Below are 15061 nucleotides of genomic sequence, written 5' to 3' on the forward strand. Positions count from 1 at the left end.
GTGTGCAGATACTTTTCCTTCATTTCCAATGTGGATGCCTTTTCTTTCTTGCCTAATTGTTTTAGCTAGAACTTCCAGCATGATGTTGGATAGAAGTGATGAAATTAAGCATCCTTGTCTTATTCCTGATCTTAGGGAAAAAGCTTGGACTTACCATTGAGTATCTTTGCTGTGGGCTTTTCATATATGGCCCTTATTGTGTTGAGGTAATTTCCTCCTGTTCCTGGTTTGAGTGTTTTTGTCATGAGAGGGTGTTGGGAAACACTTTTCCTGCATCAGTTGAGGGGCTCATATGTTATCTTTCCTTTCCTCATCTATTAACGTAGTAATTGTATTGATTTCCATAGGTTGAGTCCCTCTTGCATGCCTGGAGAAAGACCCACCTGGTTATGGTGTGTAATGCTTTTAGTATGCTCCTAAATTCACTGCGCTAGCCATCTGTTTAAGATTTCTGCATCCAGGGGCGCCTGGGTGGCTCAGTCGGCTGAGCATCCAACTTTGCTTCTGCTCAGGTCATGATCTCATAGTTTCGTGAGTTCGAGCCCCACATCGGGACCTGCATGGACGGTGCACAGTCTGCGTGGGATTCTCTCTCTGCCCCTCCCCCACTCGTGCTTTCTCTCTCAAAAAAATTTCTGCATCCGTATTCCTAAGAGATATTACTCTGCAGTTTTCTTGTCCTGTAGTGTCTTTGTGTGGCTTTGGTATCCGGATAATACCGACCTCAGAATGAGTTAGGAGGTGCTCTCTTGAGTTTTTTGTTAGAATCCAAGAGAGTCGTCTTCTACGTGTTTGATAGAATTTACTAGTGAAGCCATTTGGTCTTGCACTTTCAGTGCTTCAGTCTCACTTTGCACAGGCCCACTCTTATTTTCTATTTGGGGTCCGTGTTGGTAGTTTGTATCTCTAGGAACTTATCCATTTCATCTACATTACCCAATTTTACAGATGTTCTTAGTAGTATTTTATAAGCCTCCATACTTCCGTAAAGTTCAGTAATGTCCTCTCTTTCATTGCTGATTTTAGCAATTTTGTTCTTTGTCTAGCTAAACACTTGCCAACGTCCTTGATCTTCTCAAAGAAACAACTTCTGGTGTCCTTGGTTTTCTGTCTTCCATTGTCAAATTCCTTTATCTCTGCTTTAATCTTTGTTATTGCCTTTCTTCTAGCTTTGGTTTAGTTTGCTGTTCTTTTTCTAGTTCTTTAAGACATACAATTAAGTTATTGATTTGACTTCCTCTTTTAATGTATACATTTATAGCTGTAAGCAACCCCTAGGCACTGCTTTCACCACACCCCTTAAGTTTTGTTAAGGTCACATTTTCTTTCTTCTCGAGGTATGTTCTAATGTCCGCTGTGATTTCTTCTTTGACCCCACTGGTTGTTTAAAAGTGTGGTTTAGGGGCGCCTGGGTGGCTCGGTTGGTTAGGCGGCCGACTTCGGCTCAGGTCATGATCTCGCGGTCCGTGAGTTCAAGCCCCGCGTCGGGCTCTGTGCTGACAGCTCAGAGCCTGGAGCCTGTTTCAGATTCTGTGTCTCCCTCTCTCTGACCCTCCCCCGTTCATGCTCTCTCTCTGTCTCAAAAATAAATAAACGTTAAAAAAAAATTAAAAAAAAAAAGTGTGGTTTAATTTCCACTTATTTGTGGGTTTTCCTGAAATGTTCATACCCCGTAAGCCAGTAATTCTACAGGTAAGTATATGCCCAACAGGTATGGTAGCAAAACTGCACCAAAAGACACACAGAATGTTCACTCTGGGCTATTAATAGCCCCAACACTGAAATGACTGAAAGAATGGATAAACTGAAGCATAGTCGTCTGCAGAAATACCATGCAGCAAACAAAATGAATACTGTGCATGACATGAATGCATTTCACAAATGTAACACCGAGGAACAGGAGCCCCAACCCAGTGCATATCAAATAGTTTCAGCTGTCTGAAGCTCAAAGAACAGGTCAAACAAAATTACGTGGTTAAGGTTGCATGTTTTGGTAATTAAACCAGAATTAGAGTCAAAGCGGTCCTTGCCATCAAAGTCAGTATAGCGATTCCCCCGGGACAGAAGGCAGCGTGTACTGACAGGGAGGAAGGACAAGTGGGAGCTTCTAAAGAGGCAACAACATTCTGTTTGTTGTTGTGGTTGGTTCATGGGCATGTGACTTACGGTAATTCACTGAGCTATACTTTTGAGGTAATTCAGTGAAGTGTGCTCTTTTGTGTGCTATATTCCACAGCATAAAAGATAAATAGAACGCCCTTGTGTTGGTTAACAACCTTAAATACCTCATAAAAGCAAAGGCAAATACTTTCTGGAGCAACCCACTTTCAATCCAGTTCTCAAATAGTTTTCGGACTGTGTACCAATTTACGTGGGCTCAAAATAAGGGAGAAAAAGTTCACGAGACACACGAAGAAATCATTAGTGAGAGCCACAAAGACTTTGGATACTGGAGTTAACATATACACAACATAAAACTGACAAAACTGATTAACGATAAAAAAAAAAAAATTGCTGCAGCTATTAATTAGCTTCTAAGAGGATACTATGAACAACCTTATGCCAACATCTTGTAGAGATGAAATGCATGAATTCCCAGAAACCTGTGACTTAACAGACAAAGAGTGAATTCTCAAACATGGGAAAAACACATCAGTATTTTAAAATCTTTCCTCAATGAAAGCAACAGTTCAGAGCTAATATTTATGAGCTCCACTTCAGTCAAGGAGTAACTCAAAATCAGGATACAGAGAACACTCTGTAGTCTCTCTGTAGGAACTAACCTTACTTTGAAACCAAAACCTGGCAAAGACAGAGTAGGACAACGGCAGGTCATTGTAACGTGTAACATGGATCTTAAGGAACCATGAGCCAAATACTGTAAAACAAAAAGACAAGATACCATGAACAAGATGGGTTTATCCAAGAAATGCAAGGCTGGCATACCCTGGTGTACATTAGAGAAGGAACGTACATCACCTCCCCTTCCCCTAGAACGCTTTTGGACCTCGAAGACTGCAGCTCAGCGTCCCTTCTTGCTATCCCGGGGACTCCTGTACCTGACCTCCAAGTTTTGACTTTTCACTGGCTTGATGGGACAGTCTCCCTCAAGGAATGCATACCCCAGAAGGGCAGCAATATCCATGGGTTTACTCGATACCCACCAGAGCCAACTGCAATGCTGGGGCGTGACGAAATGTGCAGGGAGTGTCTGAGTAACTGCAGTTTCCTCTGATCGATCTGGTCTCCAGCTGAAGGTGGGCCTCTGAGATTCAGCACGATCGTGTGCCTCTAATCTCGGTCTCTGGGGCCCCTGGACAGGCGTGGGGATAGGTGGAGGCAAGCTCTTCTACCACCACCACCAGCCCACTCACTCCCTCGTCCCACCTGTTCCGGCACCGATCACCTGGGGCACGCCATGCTCTCCTGGGCCCCCACCCAGGCGTGGAAGGCAAAGTCTGTGTCCGGGTGCTTGAGGCAGGGAGGGGCACCGGGCCGTCAGACTCCCGGGTCCATCTGAGTCCACGCGGCTCACAGCTCTTCCCCTGCAGCCAGCCACGTTTCCTAGAGCAGAGGTGCAGATTAATCCTGCCTGATCAAGGATTCCAGGGCTTGGGCTTGTGGTTCCACTCCCAGGAATGACCTCTGGTCTGGCCTGCTGGTTTCTGGATCGGTAGCCACACAAACAACTTTCCTGCACATGTGGACAGAACAGGCTAAACCTGAGGCAGACAGGAATCACACATCTTGCACAAAGGGGGAGAAAATCCATCCCAAAGAGCAAATGAATGCACTAAAGAGATCTGGTTCAAATTAATGATTTTATTTCCATCTGTAACACTAGTAGAGGAGTCAAAAACAGACTGATGTACATGGATATAGTTTAAATGTAACAAAGAAAGATCTGAACTATGTACAATGAAGAAAAGAAAATGGTTCTTTTTCTTACCAACCTATTTTGCAGTTTCTGAATAGTAGAAACTAAACATCTTTCCCAATTTAGTATGAAGGAATACAACCTAATAATCAACCATTTGTCCTTAAGCACAAAACTTAAAGGAGATTTGGGCTGCACGGTCATCCTGGGTTCTGAAGTCTGGGCACTGTTGGCACAGAACAAAAGAGGTTCCATGAAGCCCAGAGGAACTTAAAGGCAATGATGTCCAATCAGAGGGCAGACACACCCAGCATCAGGCCGATGGGAACTGACGTCCTGCCCTCCTTGACTCCAAGTAGAAAATTATTACTTTCATCCAAATTAACCAGAAGTGAGCCAAATAGTTAAAAGTCAGAATGAAGAATAAAACAAATTTTTTTTCACACAGAGGAGGGACACTCCTTCAGCCCCGTTTAAAGTGAATTCCGTGCCGAGTCCCTGCTCCTTCAGAAGGGTAAACTGAAGGTCAGTTATTGCTAGCAAAGCCAGAGAAGGCCCCTTCCCCACCTTGCAGCTGTTTCACACGAAGAGGCTGGTGGTTTGGCTAGAAGCCCTCTGAGGAGGGTGCAGAGGCCAAGGCGGGCGGCCGCAGCAAGGCCTCTCCCCTGCTGGCCGCCCCCAGGCCCTGTGCCGTGAGGGGCAGTCAGGTCACCCTGTTGCCTCCTTGAGGACCAAGATGTTCACACCGAGGGAGCTGAGCAGAGCGTGTTATCTGGGTCGCTTGGGGAGAAGAGGCCGCCATACTTTGCCAACCAAACCTATGGAGCAGTCAAAAGCCCGAAAGGTCAGAAGAGCAGCTTCTGAAATGAATGTCAGCCGGTGTGGGGGGTGTGGGTGAAAGCCAAGGCGGAGCCCAACTAGTATCAGGTGGGCCGAACTCTTTGAAACTCAGGGGAGCGGACTTGGACAACAGCAGGGATGTGGGTGGCTGGTAAGGCCTCACGTACTGCCACCAGCTCTGTCTTTACACTCGAGTGGACATTAGGCAGTGGGAACTGAGGACCAGAGGGCATGTGGCGAACACAGGACAGATCTGATCGGAAAAGAGAGAGGATATCCAACCACATGTCTGCCCTATATACCTTGCACGGCCTGCACCAGGTGAAAAACTATGGGGCACGGGCTAAGTTCCTGAGAACAGGTGGCGAATAGGACGGGATGTGACAGGCACCGCTCCACGGGCAACAGGAGGCCTCTGAGGGGACGCTAACAGTGCTACATCTCCTGTGCTGCTGGAAAGTAGGCAAAGAACAGGCTTTATTGCACATTTCGTTCTTAGGAAACCGGGAGTTGCCCTGTAGAGAGTCTCCTGGTCTGCAGCATCCCGCACATCACTGCTGAGGTGTGGGTGGAGTCACGGGGCACCCCAGACTCGCCAGGGAAGAAAAACGCCCGGTGGTGGGTCTCTCTAGGGCTGTGCTCACACCTGTGGTCCTCGGGCCAGATGGACCTGGTCTAGCTCGGTCGCCGAGGCGGACTGACGCCAGGGACGACAGAGCCCGCCTGGGAGAGCCGGGCCAGCCCCTTGATGACACTGCCAGGAGGAAGCTGGGGCGGACTTTCCAAAAGGGGAAAATTTCTTGGCAGACATGCAGGCTCCAGAGAGAGGCTGGAACCACGATTCTCAACTCCGATGTGCCTAACTCCCTCTTTCCTACCCTGGAACCAGGATGCCCGGGGGGGCAGAGGTGGGGGCCCCCGCCTGGGCCCTGGCTCCAGCTCCACCGCAGTAAACCGGAGGTAACGAAAGGGTTTAAGAGCGGGTTTGAAACAAAAGAGCAGTTTACATATCAGACGTTGGCTCTGAAATAGTCTTTCTGAGCTCAGGAAATCGAGGCAGAGAAGCCATGAAAAGGCTTAGTGGAGGACCTAGCCCGGCTGTCTGTCCGTCTGCCTCTCCTGACACTCTCCACACTTCATATATAAATGGGGTGGTATCGTTTGTGGTTGATCTTTTTCCTGCAAGTTGGGCAAGTGTTAGCATTCTTAAGGGAGTCACGGAGGCACTGGCTACAAAAGACGTGGCCGCATTCTGTAGAAACGATGAGACGTCCGTTCTGTACAATCTAGAAAACACAAGAAGGAACAGCCTTCACGTGTGCCCTGGTCCCACAGCGGCAGAGAGCCCCACTTCTGCTGTGACAAGGGGAAGAAGGGCTGGGCAGCTCTGCAGGACTGAACACACCTACTCGCCCTGCAGCGTCAGGCGACTACGACAGGGTCTCTAAGGCCCAGGGCAGAGGCGGGAGCCACTCTCCCGGCAGCAGCCACCCAAGGGTTGCAGGGACCCCAGGTGCCCGCATCCACAGGCCTGCTGAGGCCCAGGGCTGCCGTGCGGGCACACAGGGAGGTGCTGGGGGGCGCAGGGGCCACGGGAAATACCGGCAGCTTCTGCTTAGGCTGGGACAGGAAACACACAGGACTGGTGTGCTCAACGGGGGCCAGGGCTGAAGGCTGCAGGGCCCAAAGAGAAGCCGGCACGTTCTCCCCTCACACACAGATGTGTGACAGGCCACACACAGCGGCCACGCCGGACTGCAGAACAGAGGTGTCAAATGCCACCTAACGAGAAGATCCTCTCCGCCCACTTCTTCCACTGAAGCAGTGTGGACACCAGGAGCCAGGAAGACACGGCAGAGCCGGCTTACCTCAGAGTACCCGTCCATGCAGATCGGACAGCTGACAGTACCAGAGGGCCTACAATCACAGGGCTTCGGGTCAGTTCCTCAGCAACCCCCACCATTCAATCCCTCAGAGTGGCTTCACAGAAGCAGCCCAGATCCCCCCTTAGCACAGGCATCGGAAGCCCCCCAAGAAGGCCAGCTGCCCCAAGGGGGGCGCAGCAGGGAGGCGAGAGGGGAACAAGAGAAGACGCCTGTCCTCCCCGACCCAGGCTGTACTCTCTGCCTCCCCATCTGGGGCAGGGGCTGTGCTCAGCCCCTCTGAGCATTCCTAGTGCAGGACACGGGAAGCCACTGGATCTGTCCTTCACAGCAGGTGGCCCAGGGATGTCCACACCCACCCTGCCCATGCCGGGCACACCCTCGTCCCTCCAGGAATGGCTGAACCAGCTCTGAATCCAGCCCCGCCTGTCCCCAGCTGCTGGGCAGCTGCTCCAAGAAGACTTTCTCAAGCCATGGGCTCACAGAGCTTGGGCAAGGTCCAGTATTTCCAATGGTCTACCCCCTGAGAAATGGAGGTGGGGGGAGAGAGGATTCCCCTCTCCAGGGGACGAGGGGACCCACGGGGCCAGAGGCTTCTGGTGAGGAAGCAGGCTGGTGGGGGCTGGCACCTGAGTCCTGCGGCTGCCTCCTCCCTGGCGTGTCTAGGAGTGTGGGTGGTCACGTACACATCTCTGTCCCTGGACACCTCCTCGTCATCACTGCTCACCACACAGCTGTCGGCATGGTCCTGGCGTGGCCGTCTGGCGTTCCTCCTCGGCCGCCTCCTTTCTAAGAGAGGAGTCCACACTCAGGGCAGGGTCGCCAGCCCCATCACCTCACCACTCCCTTCCCACCGGGAAAGGCCAGCGCCAACCCGAGAGGCACAGCACCACACCCAGAAGGTCCTGCCCAGCTATACAGAGGCCACCTTCCGGTCTTCCCAGGAGGAGCTCCACCTCTGCCACGAGCAGGTGCCTGAGCAGTGGGGAGTCCAAGGCGGTCAGCCTTCTCTAAACTCCGATGGGACCACAGCTCCACCCTAGGGGTACTGTCTTCTCAGCGAGCACAGGGCACTGACTGCAGGGGTCTTCCCGCCTGGCATTCTCACACCCACAGGCCTGGCAAGGCCTTTGGCGTTACACCCCTCACCCACATCAGTTCTGCACCCAAACCCAATGAAAGAGAGGAAACCACTTACCATCAACAATCTATTAAAACGGAGGAAAACAAAAGAGAAAAGGAACATCAGTACGACATAAAATACTCTGTATATTTCAAAAAAACTTATCTTAAATGACACAATTGAAGCATTTCTTATTTCAAATGCAAAAATCCTCAGGGGATCAGTAAAGCCTCCCCACCCCAGGGGATGGGACAGGTGCAAGGAGAGGGCCTGCCTCTGCCCAGCACTGACGGGAGGTCTGGACACCTCCCCTCCAGTAAGGTGCATCCTGGGCGCCTCCGCCTCCTGGCGGCTGGCACGCTGTGTGCCTCGGCCTGCCACTTGGAGCTGCCAGCCTCGTGACCTGAAAGTTACTCACCATGTGGGAGCTGCTGGCTTTCTCTTCTGGGGAACAGAGGCACCAGCGCCCCAGCTCACCGCGGACACGGAGCCCAGGACTAGGTCCGTACGCTCTCCTCGTCCGGTGGGCCAGTGACAAGCATCTTGTTCCATGAACCTTTACTGGGAGGAGGGTGTGCAGTACTCATGCTGGGATATAATCAAGTAATTAAACAGAGCAGGGCGTGCAGGGACTAACGAGTGGCACACGAAGGGCTGAGACCACCCTGACTCCAGGTTCTCCAGAAACACACACGAGTTACTGAGAACCTGAGGCTGCCAACGGCTACTCAGCAGAACTTACACTAGGATTACTATGCTACAATAGTTTCATACCCCATGGCTTCAACCCTCTCTGAGCTCCTATACCTGTCTGTCTACGGTGTCACCAGTGGCACACCTCTTCCTCTTGTTCGTCACAGGCCATAACCTATTTCAGGAAAGCCCCACTGCCCACCTCTCTTCAGCCGACACCATGGCAGAGGGCATGCTGTCCTGCCCTGCAGAAACCAGAAGCTCTTTCCATCCCAACTCCTCGTGGCAGGGATTCTGGACACAAACTAAGTTCCACCAGTGAGACAGCACCAATTTCAGCCGCTGGAGATGGACACGGCTGGCAATATCAACAGGCAGTCCTGGCCCAGGCCGCAGTGTCCTTGGCCCAGGCCCCTCCTCCCTAGCAAGGGGTTAAGGTATTGGTTCCTTGAACCCAAGGAGATCAGTGCAGGTGATGGCTCCCATCTCCTGACCCTCTGCTTGGGGCGGAGGTAACGGTCCCATGGTGGGTCAAGGCCAAGATGTCTGGGGTTATTCCTAGAGTCCTGCTCCTCCAGCCCTTTCAACACCAAGAAGCATCTCCTCCCATGTATTAAAATCCATTTATGCTTTAGAACTAGAGCGGATTCAGTTTTCCAACCTGAACCATGACAGATACAAGTAGCCATCCCAGAAAGGAGGGTCTAAGCATAAAGATCTTCATTTTGCGGATGAGAACATAACCCACATTACTACTGAAGGCACCCCCACCTCCCCCTAGAGGAGGCTGGACTGCGGAACTATGAAAGTGGGGGACCGTCAATCTCATTATTGGGATATTTACTAGAAAAAAAGCTTGGGCTGACAGGAGGTGCAGTCCCCATGAAGTCTACAGAAAGGGAGCTCTGAATTTAACCAAGAACAGAAGGAAAATCTGCTGTGGGCAGGGACGATCCCAGCTTTCCAGCACCCCAACACTGCCTCGCTTCCTTTGCCAAGATGGGTCATTCGATTAAGTGTGGACACACCTGGAAGAAATATGGCGTCACTGGCTCCCGGGAAACCAGTGTGTGGGAGCCACGTCTCCACAGGCTCTTGTGAGTCAGACCCAGCTCACCTGCAGGGAGTGCCAAGCTCAGGCCAAACGTCAGCCTCTGGGGAGGTACATACGGCTGCCTAGTCCAAGGCTCAGCACAGGTGTTCCTTACCTAACCACTGGGTAAACGAATACACAGTGGCCAGAGAGCTCCCCTCACTGGTGATGACTCGGTCCCCATTCTCAACAGAAAACCTCAGAGATGAAGCTTCTTGCCCAAAGGGCAGAAAACAATGGCACCACAGCCTGGCTGAGGGGCATGAGACACCATGCCTGGTGCTTGGGCCAGCCAGCAGCTGAACCATATCAAATTCCAGAACCCCTTTAAGGTGCCCGCGAGCACCCTGGAACGGCCCTTCCTCAGAGCTGTGGCCCTGCAGGTCACACAGCGCTTGCCTGGTGGGGAGAGGAGGGCAGCTCTGGAGCCTCTCATGTGGCCAAGAGGCCTTTAAAAGCAACAAAACACCAACCCCCCAACCCCCTGGTCTGAACAGCTGAGTCAGTACTGTGGCAAGTGGCCTCCCACAGCCTGCTTCACCTTTGGGTCTGGCTTCCCATTCTTGACTGTGGAATAAAGCACAGGGCAGAGCGCTGAGAGACAAGTGAGGCATCCGGAGTACGAACAACCCACAGCAGACCCCCGCTGCCGCCTGCTTTCACACCAGGGCACACGGACTCCAGGCCGGTCACGCGAAGGCCCTTTGAGTTTCTGAAGCACAGGTGGGCCTTAGAACACCCACAAGTGCGGACACCCATGTCACAGGCTTCTGGTCAAGCCCTCCTCCTACCAGTAGACGCAACCCCTGGCATTCTAGGCACCTCCGGGGGCTGCAAGAATACGCTGGGTGAAATAACGGGACTGAGACAGGCAGCCTGGGGTCCTCTGCATGCAAGTGGAGCCCTGGCATTTCTAAGAATGCCTACGCGGCCAAGAGCTCAGCAAGCCGCTTGCTTCAGGCAGCCTCCCCACTTGGCATGCTGCTGTACTGGGGAAAACAGCCACCTCCACCCACTGTGCACGAAAGCAGCTGCTCTTTGGATCCAACCGCTGCACAAAGCCCGCAGTGACGGATTTGTTAGTGCGGCCCTGCCGGGAGGCCCAGGAACACCGGGCCTGCCACGAACATCGCAGTCACAGTAAGCAGCCCCTCCAGCACCACAGACAACCAATTCCCCCGTTCCTGGCCATGGTGGCCAGCCCTTCTTTCTTACACGATTATGAAGTCACCAGGTGCCCCTCGGGCCCTTGACTATTCCCCTAGAGATGGACAGGACTCTGTCCCTGCCTGCAAGGGAGCTTCAGTTAAGCAGATTCTTTCCAGTCTCATGAATGAAAATAGGCAGGTATGGAGTATAACACGAATAGTGTGACTCATAGGCACACCATGGAAACACATCACAAAGAGATTTCAGGGAAACCAACCTGACTTTAAAAGAAAAGTGCCCTGAAAACCTGAGCTCACCTACTACCCCAGCTAAGAAGGCAGAAGGATGGAAAATACGAGCAGAGGTTTCCAATAAATGGCAGGCTAGTATTTCCACCAAATTTCCCACTGAAAACCACCAAAACAAGATAAAACATACATACTTTTAAAAAAAGATATATCCCCAAAAAATTATTTGTTCAAACTAAAGGCAATACAATTAATCCAGAGGAAAAAAAAATACAGAAGATTCTTGAAAAATTGAAGCCTGGAACTCCTCGGTGGCTCAGTCGGTTAAGCGTCTGACTTCAGCTCAGGTCATGATCTCATGGTTTTTGAGTTCAAGCCCCGCACTGGGCTCTGTGCCGACAGCTCGGAGCCTGGAGCCTGCTTCCGATTCTGTGTCTTCCTTCCCCTCTGCCCCTCCCTGGCTCACACTCTGTCTCTCTCTCAAAAATAAACATTAAATTAAAAAAATAAAATAAAATAAATTGAAGCCTACATTTGAAAGCCTCACAGAGAAACCAAAGCCCAGGCAGGTTATCTAGGGAAGGCCAGCTGCTTTGTGCAGGCCAGGTTCAAAGCAAGTCTCAGGAATTACCAAAGAACTGACACATGGAATGTTTTTTCTGACCAATAATGCAGTAATTCAAAGAATCAGTAACAACAACAAAGGAAATAAAGAAAATCCCCAATGTTTCAAAGTTAAAAAACAAGTTTGATAAATATGTTGAATTGAATGTAAAATACTAATAACAAAATTTGTAGGATATAGCTTAAAAAGTATAATCTTAAATGCATTTACTGGAAAAGAAATGATGAAAATTAGTAAGTTAGAAAGACAGCAAAATAAACTCAAAGAAAGAAGCAACCATGAATGAAAAAAACTTACAAGAGAAAGGATCCACAAAGCTAAAAGTTGGTTCTCTGAAAGATCTAATAAACCTCTGGTGATACTAATCTAAAAAGACAGAAAACACAAATAACTGAAATCAGAAATGGAAAAGGAGACATCACTACAGATTCCACAGAACATTAAGACATTACAAACAAATTTATACCAATAAAAGTGAAAATTTTAGACAGATCGACCTTTGGCTCAGGTTATGATCTCGCAGTTCGTTAAGTTCGAGCCCCACCTTGGCTCGGTGCTGACAGCTCATAGAGCTTGAAGCCTGTGTCTCCCTCTGTCCCCACCCCCACTCTCTCTCTCTCTAAAAAATAAAAAAATTTTAAAAAGGTGCAAAAAATCGTATATATAAAATATTGGCAAACAGAATCTGGCAATATATAAAAAGAAAATATCACATCCACAATATTTAGTTGGTTTAACATTAATATCAATGTGAAGCACCTGAGTGGCTCAGTCAGTCAAGCATCTGACTCTTGGTTTTGGCTCAGGTCGTGGTCTCATGGTTCGTGAGTTCAAGCCCTACACTGGGCTCTGTGCTGATGGTGCACAGAGAAAACCAATGGAGAAAACCAATGAAATTCTTGACTTCTCCACTTCAACATATGAAAGGGGAAAAATTATCCTTCTATGAAGTGTTAAAATTCAGTACATGATTCATGACAAAACTTGCAGACCAACAGGAAATGGGAATTTCTCCAATCTGTAAAGGACGTGAACAGCAGCAACAAAACCTACCGCAGAGGGCTTATTTAATGGTTGAAGTCTGACAAGATTCCTTCGGATTTGGGATGAGACAAGAATGTCCGGGACTGTCACCATTTTTATTCAGCCAGTGCTGAATTTTCTTTCGCCAGGGTGTTAAGGTAAGAAAAAAAAGTAGAAAAGAACCAAAATTTGTTCTGTGCATACAGAAATCTAAAAGACTTACAGATTAAGAATTGCTAGACTGAGAAAAGTCAATAGATAAAATCAATTAGCAAATAACAAAAAAGAGAAAGAAACTTTATACCATTTTTAGTAGTTTCCTAATATTGCATGTATCTAGGAGTAACTCTTCTAACAAAAGACTTGCAGAACTAAAAGGAACACTGTAAGACTTTACTGAGAGGGGCTAAAGACGCCCCCCTAGAACCACACACGAAAGGCAATTCACGTGGGTTACAGACCTACTTGCAGAAGGCAAAACAGTAACTGTCAGAATACAGCAACATTTTTATATGAAATTTTCTTCAGCAAATTGATAAATCCAACTATTAAAATTAAGAACCTCTTTACATAAATCAAAAAGACAAACATTTGAGAAGACAGAAAACCTAACAGCAAGCTCATATTTGTCACTTGTAAAACAAAATAAAGCAGGAAGGGGTGCTTGGCTGGCTCAAATGGTAGAGTATGTGCCTCTTGAGCTCCAGCTTTTGAATTCAAACCCCACGTTGGGAGTTGAGCCTACTTAAAAAAAAATAAAATAAAATAAAAATAAAAATGAGGTCTAAAAAACCCCACAAGGCAGACAACCAAATGGGGGCAAGGAATGGGGAGAAGACAAGGAGTTGCTCTGTTCTAGATCAATTTCTCCAGCTATTGTAAAAGTTGTATGTACAACGTGTGGGTAAAAAGATTTTTACAGGGGCAGCTGGGTGGCTCAGTCGGTTGAGCGTCTGACTTTGGCTCAGGTCATGATCTCAATCCATGAGTTCGAGCCCCGCGTCGGGCTCTGTGCGGACAGCTCAGAGCCTGGAGCCTGCTTCTGATTCTGTGTCTCCCTCTCTCTCTGCACCTCCCCCACTCGTGCTGTGTCTCTGTCTCAATAATAAATAAAAACATTAACGAAAAATTAAAAAAAAAAAAAAAAGATTTTTACAGACACTTCACAAAAGAGGAAAATGAACCACTAATGAACATGAAAAAGTGTTCAACCCTAAGAAGAATCAAGGAAATACACGTTAAAGCCACACAGGAAACTCCCAGGTTCCCATGACTGGAAGCAAAGCGGCGGCAAGCACGTGGAGACAGAGACCCCTCGAACACTGGCAAGAACGTCAACTAGCAGAGCCCCTCTGGAAAAGAGGCATTAATCTGGTAAACATCAAAGATACACATGCCCTGGGATCCAGCAGTGACGGCCTTTTTTGGGTATGCATTGCCCAAAATAAAAGCTGGTTTGGAGAAAAAAATATCTAAGCAGAGATGGACTAAGTCTTATCGTACCTTACAGCATTTTTTAGTTCTCTTAATTCACTGGCGGTTTTGGAGGCTCTGGGGTTTTAGAGTTGGAAAAATCCAGTCTCTGTGAAATCTCTCATCAGAGGGCTCCCCGACATTCTGAAGCCGTGCCTGGACCCAGGTAAGCAGAGACTCTGGTCTTCAAGATATGGAACTAGCTACTCCCAGCAAGGCAGAAGAGGTACACCTGGCCTGTTCCCAGATTCCGGTAGAACTGGGAAGATCACCCCAATTTGGGAACAGATACATTTATCCATTCACATTCTCCTGCAGGGGAGGCCTGAGGTCACCCTGAACTTACAATTCATCTTGTCCTGAGTTAATACAATTAGGTTTCCCATGTAGATCTGCTTAGAGCAAGAACTTCAGCCTTACATGTTAAAAACTGGCATTTGAATTTATTAAAATGTACAACAAAAAGTAGAGAATAATTAGAATGAAGAGTGCTATAAAGTCCCAAACCATTATTTTATGGCTGGGAACACTGCGACCACGGTTAAGTCAAGTCCCAGGACCAAAATGACCAGTACATCTGGGACCAGAAAACCAGGACTCCCACCTCCCAGGCCCGCTCCCCCCTCTCCCCATCGCTGGCCTCTGGCCTGCCATCCACTCCTAGGACAGCTCCCCCAACCCTAACAGTCCTGTTCCATGTCTCCTGAGGACTTTCCATGCCAAGGGAAACACAGAGAAAGCAGAAAAGCTCACGAAGGAGCCCATGTAGGGAGGGCAGTCTGGTCATGCAAAAAAAAAAATACCCAAGGCATGAAAGGGGACTTCATGATGTTGGCGTGTCACCCAACAGAAGCTGATCACCGTCTCCTTGAGGGCACGAAGGTCGAGCAGGATCCCGGCTATCCCCCCAGGGCTTGTCATGCTGCAGGTGGGGAGGAGTATCACAGAAAAGAAGGACTTGGCACTGCTTCTAAGTGTCTATCAGCAACTGGGCCGCATGCTTTAGCCAAGGCACCAAAAGAAGCTATCCTTCC

The 15061-nt window shown here is 49.0% G+C and overlaps 1 protein-coding gene across 12 annotated transcripts in view; it reads right to left on the bottom strand.

The window, feature by feature from the left end:
* Positions 1-3802: 3802 nt before the first annotated feature.
* RNF4 (ring finger protein 4) overlaps positions 3803-15061 on the bottom strand; it is a 31256-nt gene continuing 19997 nt past the window's right edge. For 8 of the 12 annotated variants that reach the window (XM_042937081.1, XM_042937075.1, XM_042937076.1 and 5 more), the window contains 4 exons: positions 7799-7808; positions 7230-7389; positions 6586-6634; positions 3803-6003 (listed from right to left, as the gene is read on the bottom strand). In XM_042937081.1, coding sequence (XP_042793015.1) covers positions 5854-6003; positions 6586-6634; positions 7230-7389; positions 7799-7808 — 369 coding nt within the window. In that variant the 3' untranslated portion in view covers positions 3803-5853. Of the gene's footprint in view, positions 6004-6585; positions 6635-7229; positions 7390-7798; positions 7809-8141; positions 8285-10050; positions 11255-11368; positions 11898-12183; positions 12694-15061 lie in introns of those variants that run through there. The other 4 variants (XM_042937080.1, XM_042937072.1, XM_042937083.1 and 1 more) reach the window with 4 other exon arrangements.

This window comes from Panthera leo, chromosome B1 (genome assembly GCF_018350215.1).
Source record: "Panthera leo isolate Ple1 chromosome B1, P.leo_Ple1_pat1.1, whole genome shotgun sequence".
NCBI classification, from domain to species: Eukaryota; Metazoa; Chordata; class Mammalia; order Carnivora; family Felidae; genus Panthera; species Panthera leo.